This window comes from Schistocerca serialis, chromosome 9, assembly GCF_023864345.2.
Source record: "Schistocerca serialis cubense isolate TAMUIC-IGC-003099 chromosome 9, iqSchSeri2.2, whole genome shotgun sequence".
Taxonomy (NCBI): Eukaryota; Metazoa; Arthropoda; class Insecta; order Orthoptera; family Acrididae; genus Schistocerca; species Schistocerca serialis.
Window position 1 is genome coordinate 419558199 of NC_064646.1, and position 16531 is coordinate 419574729.

The 16531-nt window shown below is 43.3% G+C and overlaps 1 protein-coding gene across 1 annotated transcript in view; it reads right to left on the reverse strand.

Moving 5' to 3' along the window:
• LOC126418723 (glucose dehydrogenase [FAD, quinone]-like) overlaps nucleotides 1-16531 on the reverse strand; it is a 490865-nt gene that overhangs the window by 58544 nt on the left and 415790 nt on the right. The window contains exon 6 of the mRNA XM_050085628.1: nucleotides 4550-4792. Within this exon, the coding sequence (XP_049941585.1) occupies nucleotides 4550-4792 (243 nt within the window). The remainder of the gene's footprint in view (nucleotides 1-4549; nucleotides 4793-16531) is intronic.

Consider the following 16531-nt stretch of genomic DNA (forward strand, 5'->3'; position numbering starts at 1 on the left):
GATGGAGAGATACATAAGTTTGAAGCCCTAGGACGCCGGCCGAAGTGGCCGTGCGGTTAAAGGCGCTGCAGTATAGAACCGCGAGGCCGCTACGGTCGCAGGTTCGAATCCTGGCTCGGGCATGGATGTTTGTGATGTCCTTAGGTTAGTTAGGTTTAACTAGTTCTAAGTTCTAGGGGACTAATGACCTCAGCAGTTGAGTCCCATAGTGCTCAGAGCCATTTGAACCATTTGAAGCCCTAGGACGCTAAGAATTTCTCGGAGTTCTTCCCACGGCCGCTCATAAGTCTTGTAGTTCAGTTAATGCCGATACGCGATAACCAACGTCCGGGGAACGGATGGGAGCATTCGCATTCGCGGTGGTTACTGTTTGCCTTCGCGATACAGGTCGCTGCACAAAATCGGCCAAAGCGTAAGTTGCCTGAGCGATTAAGCTCTCCCTATTCCTGTTACTTCGTGAGCTCGTGGGTGTGAGCGCAAAGCCGCTTTATTTGTAAGCAGTTTCGGAAGCTGAACTTCCTGCTCTCTACTATTTCTTTTTCTGTAACGGCCGTTAATTTGAAGACCTGATAATTTTAACCTATTTGCCTTTTTAGCAGCGGCGTCCTGAAATTTCTCCTGAGCCGTAATTTTAATCTTGGTGCTAGTTGTGGAAAAGCGGCTGTTTAGCCTCTCGATAGCGTGGCATGGTGCACAATAACCGCCGGCCGCTGTGGGTTCTACGAGCTTCAGTCTGGAATCGCGCGACCGCTACGGTCGCAGGTTCGAATCCTGCCTTGGGCATGGATGTGTGTGGTGTCTTTAAGTTAGTTAGGCTTAAGTAGTTCTACGTTCTAGGGGACTGATGACCTCAGATATTAAGTCCCATAGGGCTCAGAGCCATTTTTTGCAAAATAACCTATGAGTTTTACGTAATGAATTCAAATTAAGCCAAAGTTTTTTTTTCATTTTTAGTAATGCTTAACGAAATTTTATGCGTTTGGTATTGAGAAGAACCAAGCAAATCCTCTGTTAGAACTGACCTTTTTTTGGCTGACCCTGGTTTATTTTTCTCCACGCAGCTCCTACATGGCCTGTCTTTCTGTTTGTTTATTGGTTTGTGCGGTATTTGACCAGTAACTGTATAATCTATTCACAGTTTTAGTCTGTTACAGATTTCTGTAACGCCTTATCTGACCAGGGCGGCTGTTAGCTTGCTTCGGCAGACGGGCCTGGCCATTGTACCTCGAGCCGTTGTGTCGAAATTCGTCTTGGCGGCAAAGTTACCGCTGCTCCGTAATGAGCCTGTATAATTTAACCAGATGATTTATGCACTGCATGATTGTATTCAGCTCAGATTTTGCTGATTCACGTTTGAATAATTCCTTTACCAATTTATTTAATTCCAAAGTTTTAAGAGGTAAAAATTCGTACATGTTTCTATCAAGTTATTTAATTCCAATTTTTATGTTAATTTTTTTCAATATGTCACATCAATTAATTTCACGTTTTCGAAATAAAATGATGACCTTGAAATAAAGGTACTCTCGTCTGGCTGAGTTAGTGTAAAGTTATATATATACCGAGCGAGGTGGCGCAGTGGTTAGACACTGGACTCGCATTCGGGAGGACGACGGTTCAATCCCGCGTCCGACCATCCTGATTTAGGTTTTCCGTGATTTCCCTAAATCGCTCCAGGCAAATGCCGGGATGGTTCCTTTCAAAGGGCGCGGCCGACTTCCTTCCCCGTCCTTCCCTAATCCGATGAGACCGATGACCTCGCTGTCTGGTCTCCTTCCCCAAACCAACCAACCAACCAACCAACCAACCAAAGTTATAGAATAGAACCTCTGAAGATGTGTTTTGGTACTAATTCCTTCTGATGGTACACTGATTCCTACTTTTTTTAATTAAAAAAGGAAATTCGTCTTTCCCGCGCGCCGTTCGAGAGTACAACGGTAGAGAGACAGCTTGAAGGTGGTTCATTAAAACCCTCTGCCACAAACTTTGTTGTGAACAGCACATTAATCACGTAGAGGTAGACGTAAACATCTTTTGCTGTATAGTTTTATTAAATAAATTTTTATCATTCTTATTGAACTGTGAATGATTCTGTTGTCATTTTTCCCTTGTGAAGGCCATCCCAGATCGCAGCCGAGTGTGCTGAATCTTAGTGTCGCCTGCTAAAAGAATGCTCTAATATACCAATCGCCTGCATTACTCAGTTAAAAAAAAAAAAAAAAAAAATCCTGAAAAGCAAGCTTTCATTTACAGTTATATTTTTTTATTCTTATTTGAAAAGTAAAAATTCACATTTCTTTTCTCTGATGTGTGTGACCAAGGGGCCACTGTTACGTCGGCGATTGCTGCGCAAACATTGGTCGCCACGCACGCGTACACCATAATTACTCTACCATGCAAACATCGGGGCTACACTCGTCTGGTATGAGATGTCCCGATGGGGAGGGCGCAGGGGAGTGTTCCACTGGGGGCCGAACCGCACAATAACCCTGAGATCGGTGCAGGGCGGTGGTGAGGTGGGTGGACCTCTGTGGTCTGTTGTGGGGCTGCGAACCATTGAGGGCGACGACGGGACGAAGCCTCTCCATCGTTTCCAGGTCTTCGATTCAATACACAATACACAAGGGGCCACTGTCGTTTGCTCAGTCTTCTTCATCTTGGCAAATTAGTCTGTGAAGGCTCTTTGTCGCTCTAAGGACAGTATAGGTGAATAGTTGCTGTTAAGGGAGAAAATGTCTCATCTGCTCTTTTCATAAAATGACCGGGAGGAGTAACTATAAAGACTCACTTCAAACATTACGAGAGGAAGGTACAGAAGTAAAAAATGTTTACAACGTAAATACACTACAAACACGAGTTGTCCGACAGTTGTGATCCTTTCTAATGATACATGATTCATGTACACAACTGCGGCGTTCTAGGACAGGATCAGAGAGCTATCAGCGTTATTTCTCCGTTCATTTAAGTAAACAGTGGGCTGCAATGGTCACATTACAAACCACTGAGAACTTATGTTTACTTCTTGCAGGATCGACGTGTTTTACTGTTGCTGATATGTGATGCTGATTATATGGAACGATTTTGCTTATTGTCCAGCAATAAAGTAAGTTCACGTTAAAGACATGTACTGTGCGCAAAAATATTTATAATGTAGATTATACTATTGTTTTAAATGGGTATTTGACGAGTCTTGAAGATTCGTCTTTGTCGTATGTGTGAATTCGAGTAGGGGCAATTAAATGTGCTCACTATCAAAATATTTTCTGTTATTACTAGCTAATAATTTTCATTTTTCCGTAATACAAATACAGTACTAGTGCTACCATTTGACAAAAATAGAGAATAATCTCGAGTTAAAATCTGCAGATTCGCTCTCCGGTGGACTGCGGTTCAATACCTGACTGCTATAATAGAATTAGGTTTTACTTTCCTTGAACCTTTTTATGCAAATTCTGGGATGGTGCCTTTGGAAAGGATTGTATTCTGTCCCTATTGACCTCAATGTCGACTCGACGCTAAGCCCTTTTCTTCCTTCCTTCCAGTGTCCCTGATTTCCTTTCTGTTCAATGCGGGCTGGTTTTCCTCCTTCCCTTCTATAATACGATACACAGTGAAACAGGTGATTTTGTATACTACACTTCCATTCATCCGCTACTTTTTTCTTTCTTCTTGAACACTATGTAGTAGAAAAGTAGATTAGAAAGCCATTGAATAAGATGTCTATTCCGTCAGACAATTTCGTAATTAATGGCAACACAGGTGGTATCTTGGTAAGCTTTCGTGAAAATTTCTTGATACTTGTTCTTATAGTTCCTAGTTTTGCCAGCTAACTCTACAGCATAGTATCAACGCTTATGAATGTTAAGAACTATGCTTTCCTTGTATCACAGGAAACAGCGGTGTAAAGCGCAATTGATATTTACATTTGAAGGTATACCGAAACGGATAGTGATCTTCTTGAGCAGGATAACAAAAACAAACTAGATCGCAACAATTATTTATTTATTCTGGCAAACATTTCCTGTCAAACACGACCATCTTCAGACCAGTAATTCCTAGGTGACGTTGGGAGCCGGTACACGGACCTGCCGTACGTATCGAAAGTTGTTCACTGCTATCTTTTTGTACGTACAGCAGTTATATGTACTAGCTCCACACATTGCGAAGGGGTTATGGTTCCGAAGGTTATCATTTTTTACGGAAGCCAGTCACCAGAATAATTAAACGATAGTTGAAGTCGAGACCGATAGTTTGTTGTATTTATATTTGACTCATCAGCGAACCATAGAAACTTATTGCGTTCCGTTGTTTGTGTGTCCCGAACGATGGCGGTTTTAACACACTGAAATTCGCATTCGAGAACAGTGGAGCTGACGTCGTGTTGAGGTAATTTTGTTTTACTTCTATCTTTTTTATAATTCACGGACGTTTACCAGGATGGAACATCCACCTACATTCTTGTTAGTTGAAGCTTGTAATTCGTCCCTAATAACCTGGATGTCGACGGTAACTTTATGTTTTTTCTTCCAGAGGCCCACGAGTGACATACCTGCAATATGGAGTGTGAGAGAGGCGGGTGGTACGGGAACTGGGTGACTGTGAGGTAGCCGCCGACGCCGTGGTAGCCGGGGTCCATCAAGTGCGCCTGCAGGTTGTCCTCCGACTTGAGGAAGTATGGCAGCACCTCCTGGTAGCCCCAGCCGGGGTTGCCGAACGCCGCCCACTCGTCATAGTCCTTCCTGCTGCCGCGCATGTACATCATGCCGTTGAGCACGCTAGTGCCGCCCAGCACCTGCAAAATAAGCACCAGAACGTCACATCACGTCATGTCAAGTCACGTACACGTGTTACAATATAGCACATATACCATGCCATTGAGCACGCTAGTGCCGCGCAGGACCTACAAATTAAGCACCACAACGTCATATCACGTCACGTCACGTCACGTCACGTACATGTGTTATAATACAGCATGTACATCATGCCGTTGAGCACGCTTGTGTCGCCCAGTACCTGCAAATTAATCACCACAACGTCACATCACATCACGTCACATAACGTCACGTACATGTGTCACAATACCGCTCAACATGCTAGTGTCGTCCACGACCTGCCGGAAAAGCATCACAACGTCACCTCATGTCACGTACCTGTGATACAATATAGCATATGCAGGGGATGGGCAAAAATACACAAAAGATACAGCACAGTTTAGGAAAATCTTTGGCATCTAAAACAGCCTCCAGTCCAATTGGAGTGGATACATACAGGTCCTGCACGGTTTTAAAGGGAAGCCTATAACATTCTTCCTGCAAAGTAATGCATAGTTCAGGAAATGATGGAGGTGGATGACGGAAGTAGACCGCAAAGGCTCAATAACATTGGTATCTCATGACAGTGATGGGCAGGGGCGATGTGACAGTTCATCCTTATAAAATACTCCTGGGCGTTGCGAGATGCGTGAACAGGGGTCTTGCAACAAACACTGTACCATGGGATGATCAGCGAAAATAGTCACATAATAGTTGGCAGTAATGCAATCTTGGAGGGTGACAACGGGGCCCAAAGAATGGTACAGCCCAAAAAATCACCGAAGCCAAGCCATATTTCACCCCTGGGACGTAAACTCGGCCAGGAGTTGGAAACAGTGTGAAACAAGACTCATCCGACCAAAAGACTTTCTTCTGTTGCTCCATAGCCAAGGTTTTGTTGCTTCGACACCACGATTTCTTCTCACGAGAATTTGCATCACGGATGAGTAGTTTTGTAATTCCAGCTCGCTCTATAGTTCCTTGCTTATGAAGACACTTGCATGGGTGCTGACATGGTTAGCAAGAACAGTACTCAGCTCTGCACTGATTATTGCAGCTGCTGTTTCTCTATTTTTTGTCACAATCCTATTCAATGGCTGTCTGTCACGGCTACTCAACACGCGCTGAGTTGTGATAGGATTCATGTCTTGCCGGTTTCTCTGTGTGGTATAAATCTTCGGTACGGTGCCTCCTGAAGCATCAAACACTTCCGCTACCTTGTTTACGGAAGCACCCACCATACGAACACAAACAATTTACCCACGTCCGAATGCACTCACAATTACACAGGAGACAGTCCTGACCATGGGTGACAGTTGTAACGTATTGAGGACGGTGCATAACTGCCGTCCGTGGTCAAATACAGCAGTGCAAACTTCATTTTTGGCTAGCGTCTGCGCTTGGTGTAAGGAGCGTCAACACTGGACGATTGAACAGTGAAAAAACGCTGTGTGGAGTGGCGAATCAAGGTACACAATGTGGCGATCCGATGGCAGGGTGTGGGTATGGCGACTGCCCGGTGAACATCATCTGCCATCGTGTGTATTGCCAATAGTAAAATTAGGAGGCGGTGGTGTTATGGTGTGGTCCTGTTTTTCATGAAAGGGGCTTGCAGCCCTTGTTGTTTTGCGTGGCACTATCACAGCACAGGCCTACATTGATGTTTTAAGCACCTTCTTGCTTCCCATTGTTGAAGAGCAATTCGGAGATAGGGATTGCATCTTTCAACACGATCACATGTTCATAATGCACGACCTGTGGCGGAGTGATTACACGACAATTACATCCCTGTAATGGACTGGCCTGCACAAATTCCTGACCTGAATCCTACAGAACAGTATTGGGATGTTTTGGAATGCCGACTTTGTGCCAGGCCTCACCAACTGTCATCGGTACCTCTCCTCAGTGCAGCACTCCGTGAAGAATGGGCTGCCATTCCCCAAGAAACCTTCCAGCACCTGACTGAACGTATGCCTGCGAGAGTGGAAGCTGTCATCTAGGGTAAGGGGTGGGCCAACACCATATTGAGTTCCAGCATTACCGGTGGAGGGCGCCACGAACTTTTAAGTCATTTTCATCCAGGTGTCCGGGTACTTTTGATCACATAATATAAGTGTGAACACAAGCAATTGTGCTTAAGCGATAAATGGAGTCTCGTTACGTTTCCTTTCGAATTGTTACCTATTAATTTTACTGCACCACGGCTAATTCAGTTACTTAAGCAGAAGTGAATGAGTTAAACATCTGAATTGAAACGTCGCAGAAAGGAAATGTTACGTTTACGGACGTGGAATCCTGTTCATACTATTATGTACTCACTCCCCTCTACAAATACTAAAAGTTTGTAACGGGAATTTCCGAACACCCTGTATATACAAATTGCGTATACATTTCACTGTTTTTGAAATTGCTTGTAACATGTGAAAAACTGGTGACCTTTTATTTCCGGCCCTATACCTTTCTGAATGTGGCCATCTGACACCTCTGCTTTATTTTTAGTTACAAAATGTGTCGTTCAGATGTGATTTTTTTTCATATGTATGTGTTTCAATAAAATTTTTCGGGATGTGTGAACGCGTCATCATGTGGTATAAAACTACCGACGTTTCAGATGAGGTTTCAGAATTCGTAAGATTTGCGATATGGGATTGCTACTTTATATAATTAAATCCTTATACATTCAGTTGAAAATGACAGGGAATCCTGTCATATTGTGATGACAGGATCAAGGGAGAAGGATATCATCATCGAATCCAATAGTGAAAATCAAGCACCAACGACAAAACACTGGTTATCCTGGTAGATCATGTGTGGATAAGAATCCTACGTCAAGATCGCAATTTTTTTTGATGATTACCTGTTTCGGCTCATTACTGAGCTACCTTAAGACCAATCTAAAATGTTGTTTAGTGTGTAACACTCATTACGCATCATCGTATTTTTCTTAGAGTTAAGTCACCCTAGTTAAATAAAAAAAATTCTAAAGTGAAAATCGTAGTTGTTTAAGTAAGATTTCAGTAAAAAGTAAATAAGTAAAAATTAAAAAATACGACGATATGTAACGTGTATCACACACAGAACATAGATTTATATTGATCTAAATGACTCAGTAATGAGCCGAAACCGGTAATCAGGAAAGAAAATTTGCGATGTTGGCGTAAGACTTTTATCCACACTTGTTTAAAATCAACAGATGCCCATTGACAATGTCAAAGAATAACGTATGCTGACAAATGCCGCTTGGAATAAACGTTGACAGTTTCATCACATCATCACATCCCCGAGCAATTTTGCTGTACAGGATTCCTGTGGCAGAAGCCTACATGGTGCATGCACTGTTTGTGTGCACGTGCATGCCTTTGTGTGTGTGTGTGTGTGTGTGTGTGTGTGTGTGTGTGTGTGTGTGTGTTGTAATACCATGAATTATTCCGTCCTGTATCAAGATATGATTTCACACTCTCCAAAAAGCAGACTTCACCACCTCGGGCAAGACGCTCACGCAAGTGCAGTGTTTAGAGTTGCTTTGCGTACGACAGCTTTTACTTTCCTTTCCCCGTCACCACAGGGCGTGGTACTACCCGAACTCGTCCGATGCTGGTGCCGGCTCGCCTGAGGCACTTATTACAGCTTTCCAGTGATTTACAACAGGCCGCAGGCAACCGCAAAGTAACGAGCCCGACACGCGACGTGAACCATGCCCCACGCCATCCTCACTTCCACGCCTATTTTGCTACACTACTCTCCCACATTAGAAACCAGTTTCTGTTGACATCTAAATACGCCCTACGTTTCCATCTACATACACCTTAAGCTCTATCCCATTCACGTACTGATCTAGGGAAATACGACTATATGTCTCTAATCTCCTTTATTCTGATGATCCTCACGCGAGATACACGATGTTAGCAACAGAAGAGTTGTTCAGTCCTCCTCGAATACAGATGTTCTAAATCAACACAATAGGGTTTCGTGAGAACTTCGTTATTCTTTCAAGGTTTCTCATTTATGTTCCTCACGAACTTTTACGATCCTAGCAGCGAATTTATGAATCCGATATCTGCTGTCACGTCTACTTGATAAGGTTTCCAAACACTAATTCAAAGCTCTGGAATTTATCAGACTAGTATCTAGTGCACTATTTCCTTTACGTCTACATATACATGGTGGTCCATTGATCTTGACCGGGCCAAATATCTCACGAAATAAGCGTCAAACGAAGAAGCTACAAACTTGTCTAGCTTGAAGGGGGAAACCAGATGGTGCTATGGTTGGCGCCCTAGATGGCGCTGCCATAGGTCAAACGGAAATCAACTGGGTTTTTATTTTAAATAGGAACCCCCACTTTTTACTACATATTCGTGTAGTACGTAAAGAAATATGAATGTTTTAGTTGGACCACATTTTTCACTTTGTCATAGATGGCGCTGTAATAGTCACAAACATATGGCTCACAATTTTAGACGAACAGTTGGTAACAGGTAGGTTTTTTAGAATTAAAATACAGAACGTAGGTACGTTTGAACATTTTATTTTGGTTGTTCCAATGTGATACATGTACCTTTGTGAATTTATCATATCCGAGAACGCATGCTGTTACAGCGTGATTACCTGTAAATACCACATTAATGCAATAAATGCTCAAAATGATGTCCGTCAACCTCAATGCATTTGGCAATACGTGTAACGACATTCCTCTCAACAGCGAGTAGTTCGCCTTCAGTAATGTTTGCACATGCATTGACAATACGCTGAGACATGTTGTCAGGCGCTGTCGGTGGATCACGATAGCAAATATCGTTCAACTTTCTCCAGAGAAAGAAATCCAGGGACGTCAGATTCGGTGAACGTGCGGGCCATGGTATGGTGCTTCGACGACCAATCCACCTGTCATGAAATATGCTATTCAATACCGCTTCACCCGCACGCGAGGTATGTGCCGGACATCCATCATGTTGGAAGTACATCGCCATTCTGTCATACAGTGAAACATCTTGTAGTAACATCGGTAGAACATTACGTAGGAAATCAGCATTCATTGCGCCATGTAGATTGCCATCGATAAAATGGGGGCCAATTATTCTTCCTCCAATAATGCCGCACCATACATTAACCCGCCAAGGTCGCTGATGTTCCACTTGTCGCAGCCATCGTGGATTTTCCGCTGCCCAATAGTGCATATTATGCCGGTTTACGTTACCGCTTTTGCTTCGTCGCTAAATAGAACGCGTGCAAAAAATCTATCATCGTGCTGTAATTTCTCTTCTGTCCAGTGTCAGAACTGTACACGACATTCAAAGTCGTCGCTGCAATTCCTGGTGCATAGAAATATGGTACGGGTGCAATCGATGTTGCTGTAGCATTCTCAACACCGACGTTTTTGCGATTTCAGATTCTCGCGCAATTTGTCTGCTACTGATGTGCGGATTAGCCGCAACAGCAGGTAATACAACTACTAGGGCATCATCATTTGTTGCACATCGTAGTTGACGTTTAGCATGTGGCTGAACACTTCCTGTTTCCTTAAATAACGTAACTATTCGGCGAACGGTCCGGACACTTGGATGATGTCGTCCAGGATACCGAGCAGCATACATAGCACAAGCCCGTTGGGAATTTTGGTCACAATAGCCATACATCAACACGATATCGACCTTTTCCGCAGTTGGTAAACGGTCCATTTTAACACGGGTAATGTATCACGAAGCAAATACTGTCCGCACTGGCGGAGTTACGTGATACCACGTACTTAGACGTTTGTGACTATTACAGCGCCATCTATCACAAAGCGAAAAAAGTGGTCCAACTAAAACATTCATATTCCTTTACGTACTACACGAATATGTAATAAAAAATGGGGGTTCCTATTAAAAAAAAAACGCAGTTGATATCCGGTTGACCTATGGCAGCGCCATCTAGCGGGCCAACCATAGCGCCATCTGGTTTCCCCCTTCAAGCTAAACGAGTTTCTTCCTTTGTAGTTTTTTCGTTTGATGCCTATTTCGTGAGATATTTGGCCCGGTCACTATCAATGGACCACCCTATATACACCGCAAGTCATGTTACAGTGTGTTATGTAGGGCATTTTCGATATGCCTAATTTCTATAATTTTCACATTCTGGAAATTTCGCAAGACGTTTGTGAGACGAAATACCCGAACGCATACTTTCGGAATTTCAATAGTAAACCCCTCAAACCTCTCCACGACGCACAACACCTCTCTTGTAGTGTCCGTCATTGGGGGGTGTTTTATTTTATTTTTTAAAACATCTCCATAATGCTCTCGAGCCGTCAAACATGCTCATGATGAAACGTGCCGCTCTTCATTGGATCCTGTCTCTCACTTCTGTTACTGCACCCCGGTAAGCGTCCCTGACTCGAGAACAATAGCCGGCTAAACAAGTGTTTTGTCGGCCACTTCTTTCATGGACGAATTAAATTTGCATTAGATTCTTCCTATGACACGCCCGGATAGCCTAACGTGTCAGTGTGAGATTCGGGACTGGGAGGCACGCCAGATTGGGTCCGGCAGATTAACGACGAGGGCCGGTGTGCCGGCCAGACTGGATGTGGTTTTCTTCTTACGGTTGCCCACATCCCATTTTCTTAGGTGAATACCGCACTGATACCCAAGGTCGCCACAGTTACACGGTTCGCAAACATTTAGAAAACTTAAGCTCTGTTTGACATTGCTAACACCACATGCTGGTAGTTAGGGTGCACATGTTCCGTCCCTGGTGGATTAGGGTTGTGACAGGAAGGACATCAGCCCAGTCCTTAAACTGCGTCCGAACAGTTCTCGGAAAACCCAACGGTAGCGACCGGCCGCCGTGTCATCCTCAGCCCATAGACGTCACTGGATGCGGATATGGAGAGGCATGCGGTCAGCACACCGCTTTCCCGGCCGTGTCAGTTTTCGTGACCGGAGCCTCTACTTGTGATTCAAGCAGCTTCTCAATTGGACCCCAAGGGCTGAGTGCATCCCGCTTGCCGACAGCACTCGGTAGGCCAGGACGGAGACCGATCCAAGTGCTAGACAAACCCGACAGCTCTTAATTTCGGTGATCTGACGGGAGCCGGTACTACTACTCCGGCAAGGCCGATGGCACCCCTCAAAGTAACCATCCAAATCCATTAAAGTACCATGTCGATCCTGCACCAAGAAACAGAAGATGAAGATTCTTCGTATTCACCATATCCTGGCATCTGCTTTCCCTACTCTTTCTTTTATTTGGCTATTCACTTTAGACAGCTCGGGATGATTCCTCCTACGTATTTTACCTTATCTACTGTTTCCAGTATGTTGTCACTAGTGTTCACTAAATTTCAACAACCAACTACAGAAGGAGAAATTCACGGAATTTCAACCACCAACTACTTTGGGGTAAATTGTCATCATAATGAAGTAAGAGAAATCGGAGCTTGTACAGAAAGATTTAAGTATTTATTTTTCTCCATCGCTGTTATGGAGTGGAACGGTAGAGAAGTTGTCTAAAGGTGGTTTCGAGAACCCTATGCCAGTCACTTAAGTGTGCATTGTAGAGCAATAATGATGTATAGCCGCACAGATACACTGCACTTTTCCAGAACCCTCAAACCTAAATTACTCATTCAATCGTTCATATCGATTCTTCTTTCTGCTCTTAAACACATAAATGAAAACATTCCAGATGTTCAAATGAAACTCTATGATTCCTGAGGAATTTTCATATCTTAAATTTCTATGATATATGTAGACTGTAGCGACGAATGAAAATTTGTACCACGGCCAGGTTTGAGCCGGGCGTTGTGGCCGAGCGGTTCTAGGCGCTTCACTCTGCTACGGTCGCACGTTCGAATCCTGCCTCGGGCATGGATGTGTGTGATGTCCTTAGGTCAGTTACGTTTAAGTAGTTCTAAGTTCTAGGGGACTGATGACCTCAGATGTTAAGTCCCACAGTGCTCAGATTCATTACTTTTTTTTGAACCAGGATTGAAATCCAGGTCTTCTCTTGAATGTTCGAGTTTAGAGGGAATACCAAGAAGAGGACTGAGGCGTGAATGAGAATTTTATATACAAGAAACTATCAGCCTCGATTGCGGTAATGAAACCAACCTTTAACTAGGTTTCAGCCCAAACCTAGGTAAAGGTTGGTTTCATTACCGCAGTCGAAGCTGATAGTTTCTTATAAATTAGATTATCACGATTGCTGACCGTGCTGCAATGTTGAAAGTACAAAAATGAGAATTTTGATTGAGGAAGGAGGAGTGCTAGAATAGTCAGTGTGGCTGTTCAAGGCCACTGTGCCAGGATGCCATAGTAGTCAGACCATCTGCCTGCTGAAGAGGCCACTCGGTTTCGAATCCCAGACTTGGTACCAATTTTCATTCGTCTCTTCAGTCTCCATATACACTCCTGATAGTCACCATAGACTTTATAATCGGATACTACCAGCTTATTTCTGTGGGTCACAGGTGTCGTTTTGTAGTTATGCAAATTTAAAGAGCCGGCCGGGGTGGCCAAGCGGTTCTAGGCGCTACAGTCTAGAACCCCGCGACCGCTACAGTCGCAAGTTCGAATCCTGCCTCGGGCATGGATGTGTGTGATGTCCTTAGGTTAGGTTTAAGTAGTTCTAAGTTCTAGGGGACTGATGACCTCAGCAGTTAAGTGCCATAGTGCTCAGAGCCAAAATTTAAAGAGAATTGACGTTAGTTACACAAGGTGGAATATTTTTCGAATATTTCTGCATTATGTCCAATGGCGTTATTTTCCAGTAAACAACAGTGTCGTTAGCGAACAATCTGATACCGCTGATAATCCCGACTAATAAACTCTTTACGTATATTGAGAACATCGGCATCGGCTTATGCTTTATTATTATTCCTTTCGAACATTCAACATTGTAACCTGTGAAATTTTTTTGTGTACAAATGATGAACTAAGACATTTTAATTACTCATATTTTGAACACCACTGTTGACAACCGGGACGGTTGCGTACGTGCTGATCACTTATTAAATCTTGACGACACAATGCGAAATTGAAGGTTCTCAGTGCTGTTAAATAGAAGTAAACGGTGTATTCTTTCCGTTATTCTCCAGACCAGGACCAGTTAATGTCAGACAGAACGCTGAGAATGATTGCACGAAGAAGAACTGATGAACCGTTATCACCGCTTTTGGGTTGCTATTAGCAACAGTCCACTTGCTGTTAAAGTTAATTTTATCAGTCCATTTTGAGTACGGCACATCATAACAATATTTGAGATGAAATTAATACACAACACCGTGTGAACATCAGAGCTCAATTAATGCCACCAAGGTTCTACTTGACATGATGCTATATATTATTCTGGTATTCTGATGACAAGCCATACTCGAAACACTTTAATACAACATGTTGAAAAGAAATCGGTCGGAAGTTTTGTGAAATGACTCTTCTAACAGTAGAAATAAATCCGATTAGGGTAACATTAGACGCATCACGTTTGCTGTACATGATTTCGACCATCATTCAAAGGCCTGTCAAATGTTTCTCTAAGCTATTTTTTTCAGACTTTTAGATAAATCATTTCACAAAATATTTGACAGCTTTTATTTCAATTTCTTTTTAAATTTTCATATTTTGTTCAGAAAGTTTTATCTTATTGAACATTTGCTGTCGTAGCGTCTTCTGTCCTCGAAATGTCCTGAATTTAGAATTTGACAGGAAGGAAACCATTTCGACAGTTAAATATCACACAAATGCCACTTGTCGTATACTGTGTAGCAATGGAGGTGACTCCCACCACTAGTGCGGCTTCCGGGATGAAAATCGTAGAATGTTTGACACGTACTGTGAAGGTTGTGGGCCGTCATCTGAGATTGAGCTGAAATTTGTGCAGTTTGGGCACGAATGCGAGAAGGTAGACACGAAAAGATTCACTTCATTACGGTGTCTGCTGTAATCGAAATGCCCTAAATTTAGTACCTGATTTGAAGGAAGCGCTTTTGACTGTTAAATATCACCAACGTACCTTTCTCTGCTCGAAATACTGTATCTAGGCCTTGCACAGGTGCACTTTTTGACACTTCATTTACGTAGCTAGCAGCAGCTGTATGTGATATACATGTTTTTCTTCTAATCAGTAATTAAGTTTTCCTTAATGACCCTGACTACTTTCAACACATTACTTTTTTTTTTCGGAAATAGAATCCACTGCTATCCAATTTGTCCATTTCCCGCTCTTCGTTTGGTTATGAAAATCCGGTAAAGAAACCGTGGAGTTCACTTTTCCCTCCGGTGAAGCATTTGATCAAAATTGCTGTTTTAAGAGCAAGCTATCTCTCTCTATTAGCGACCTAAGACCAACGCGTGTTCACGTATTCACGTAATGGTCGCTAAACTGCTGCATGACATTGTCGGAAGTTGAACGTACGAGGAAGGTGGAGAAGTGGATGTTCAGTGTTTCACAGTATGTAGCGGTTGAAAGATGAAAACAGGTTAGAAAGTAAGGGGGGATGACGCCAAACCTATCGCGTTAGGAGGCAAATTTGTTGGTCACCATCGAGCTTCTACTACGAAATATTCGGGCATAAAAATGCTGCCACAATTCGGACGCCGTGTTTTTAGCGGGAATGGCAAAAACTTGTTTTGTTTGTTGGGTAAAAACGCTTCACCGAGAGACCCACTTCAGGTGCAGAGTCCAGTACCGGAGTGACAGCTGCTGACTCCGTGCCAATTGGCGGAATCTGAACTGCTGTTAATGCGGCTGCGTTCCTCGAATAGACGGAGAACTCTCTCCGACATAAAAATGTCTAATTTGGCGGAGCGACTAAGTCGTTTGAGAGCGCACTGGAGAAGGGGCCGTTTCGCTTTCGCTTTGCGGCCTTTAACCATTCCTCATTATTTCAAGACAAGGATGGACTTGCTGTACAGGGACGCTGTGGCATGCACTTTGCACGTCGTGAATTTTGTTTGGTGTTGAGATATTTCCAAGTTGGCAAAACAACTGCTCGAGAAAGCAAGGGTCCGAGTTCTAGTGACCACACAGCACAATATTTTAATCTAACAAACCGTGTCATACATTGTAATTTTCAGAAGGAGAGGGACGGAGATTCCTTTTCTTATAAAAAATACCTGAAATGCAGGGGAATCATGAAAACGATCGCATATCTATGTACCGGAAATGAAGGACTACCTTTGTGGGAGGAACAATTGGTAGATGCAGAGGACGCGAAAAAAAAAGACGCTAAAATATTCTTTCGTTTCTTTTGTGAAGCGCATACACTGCCTAACAAAACAAGTGAAGTTCCCAGAAGCATTGGTTGGATGTCAGTGCGACCTTGTAACCGTACACATAACCGTACACGCCATCGAAAATGTGTTTAGAGTTGCAATTCTCTATAACTGGCAGAACGGCCTCCAGAGCGGATTCGTGTTGTTCGTACATACTGCTCTTAACAGGACTGGTAGGGAATATAAGTGGCGTGAATAGCGTCAGGTGTTGCGTGGTCACTATGAACGACACAGCTGTGCGGCATACTCGTGCGAGAGAGCGTTATCAGCGCCTGACAGAGCTTGACAGGCGCCTATTGCGGGTCTCCTTTTGGCCGGCAGGTAGAATCGTACAGTACCTGGATTTATAAAAAAAAGTATTCAAATGGCTCTGAGCACTATGCGACTTAACATCTAAGGTCATCAGTCGCCTAGAACTTAGAACTAATTAAACCTAACTAACCTAAGGACATCACACACTATGCC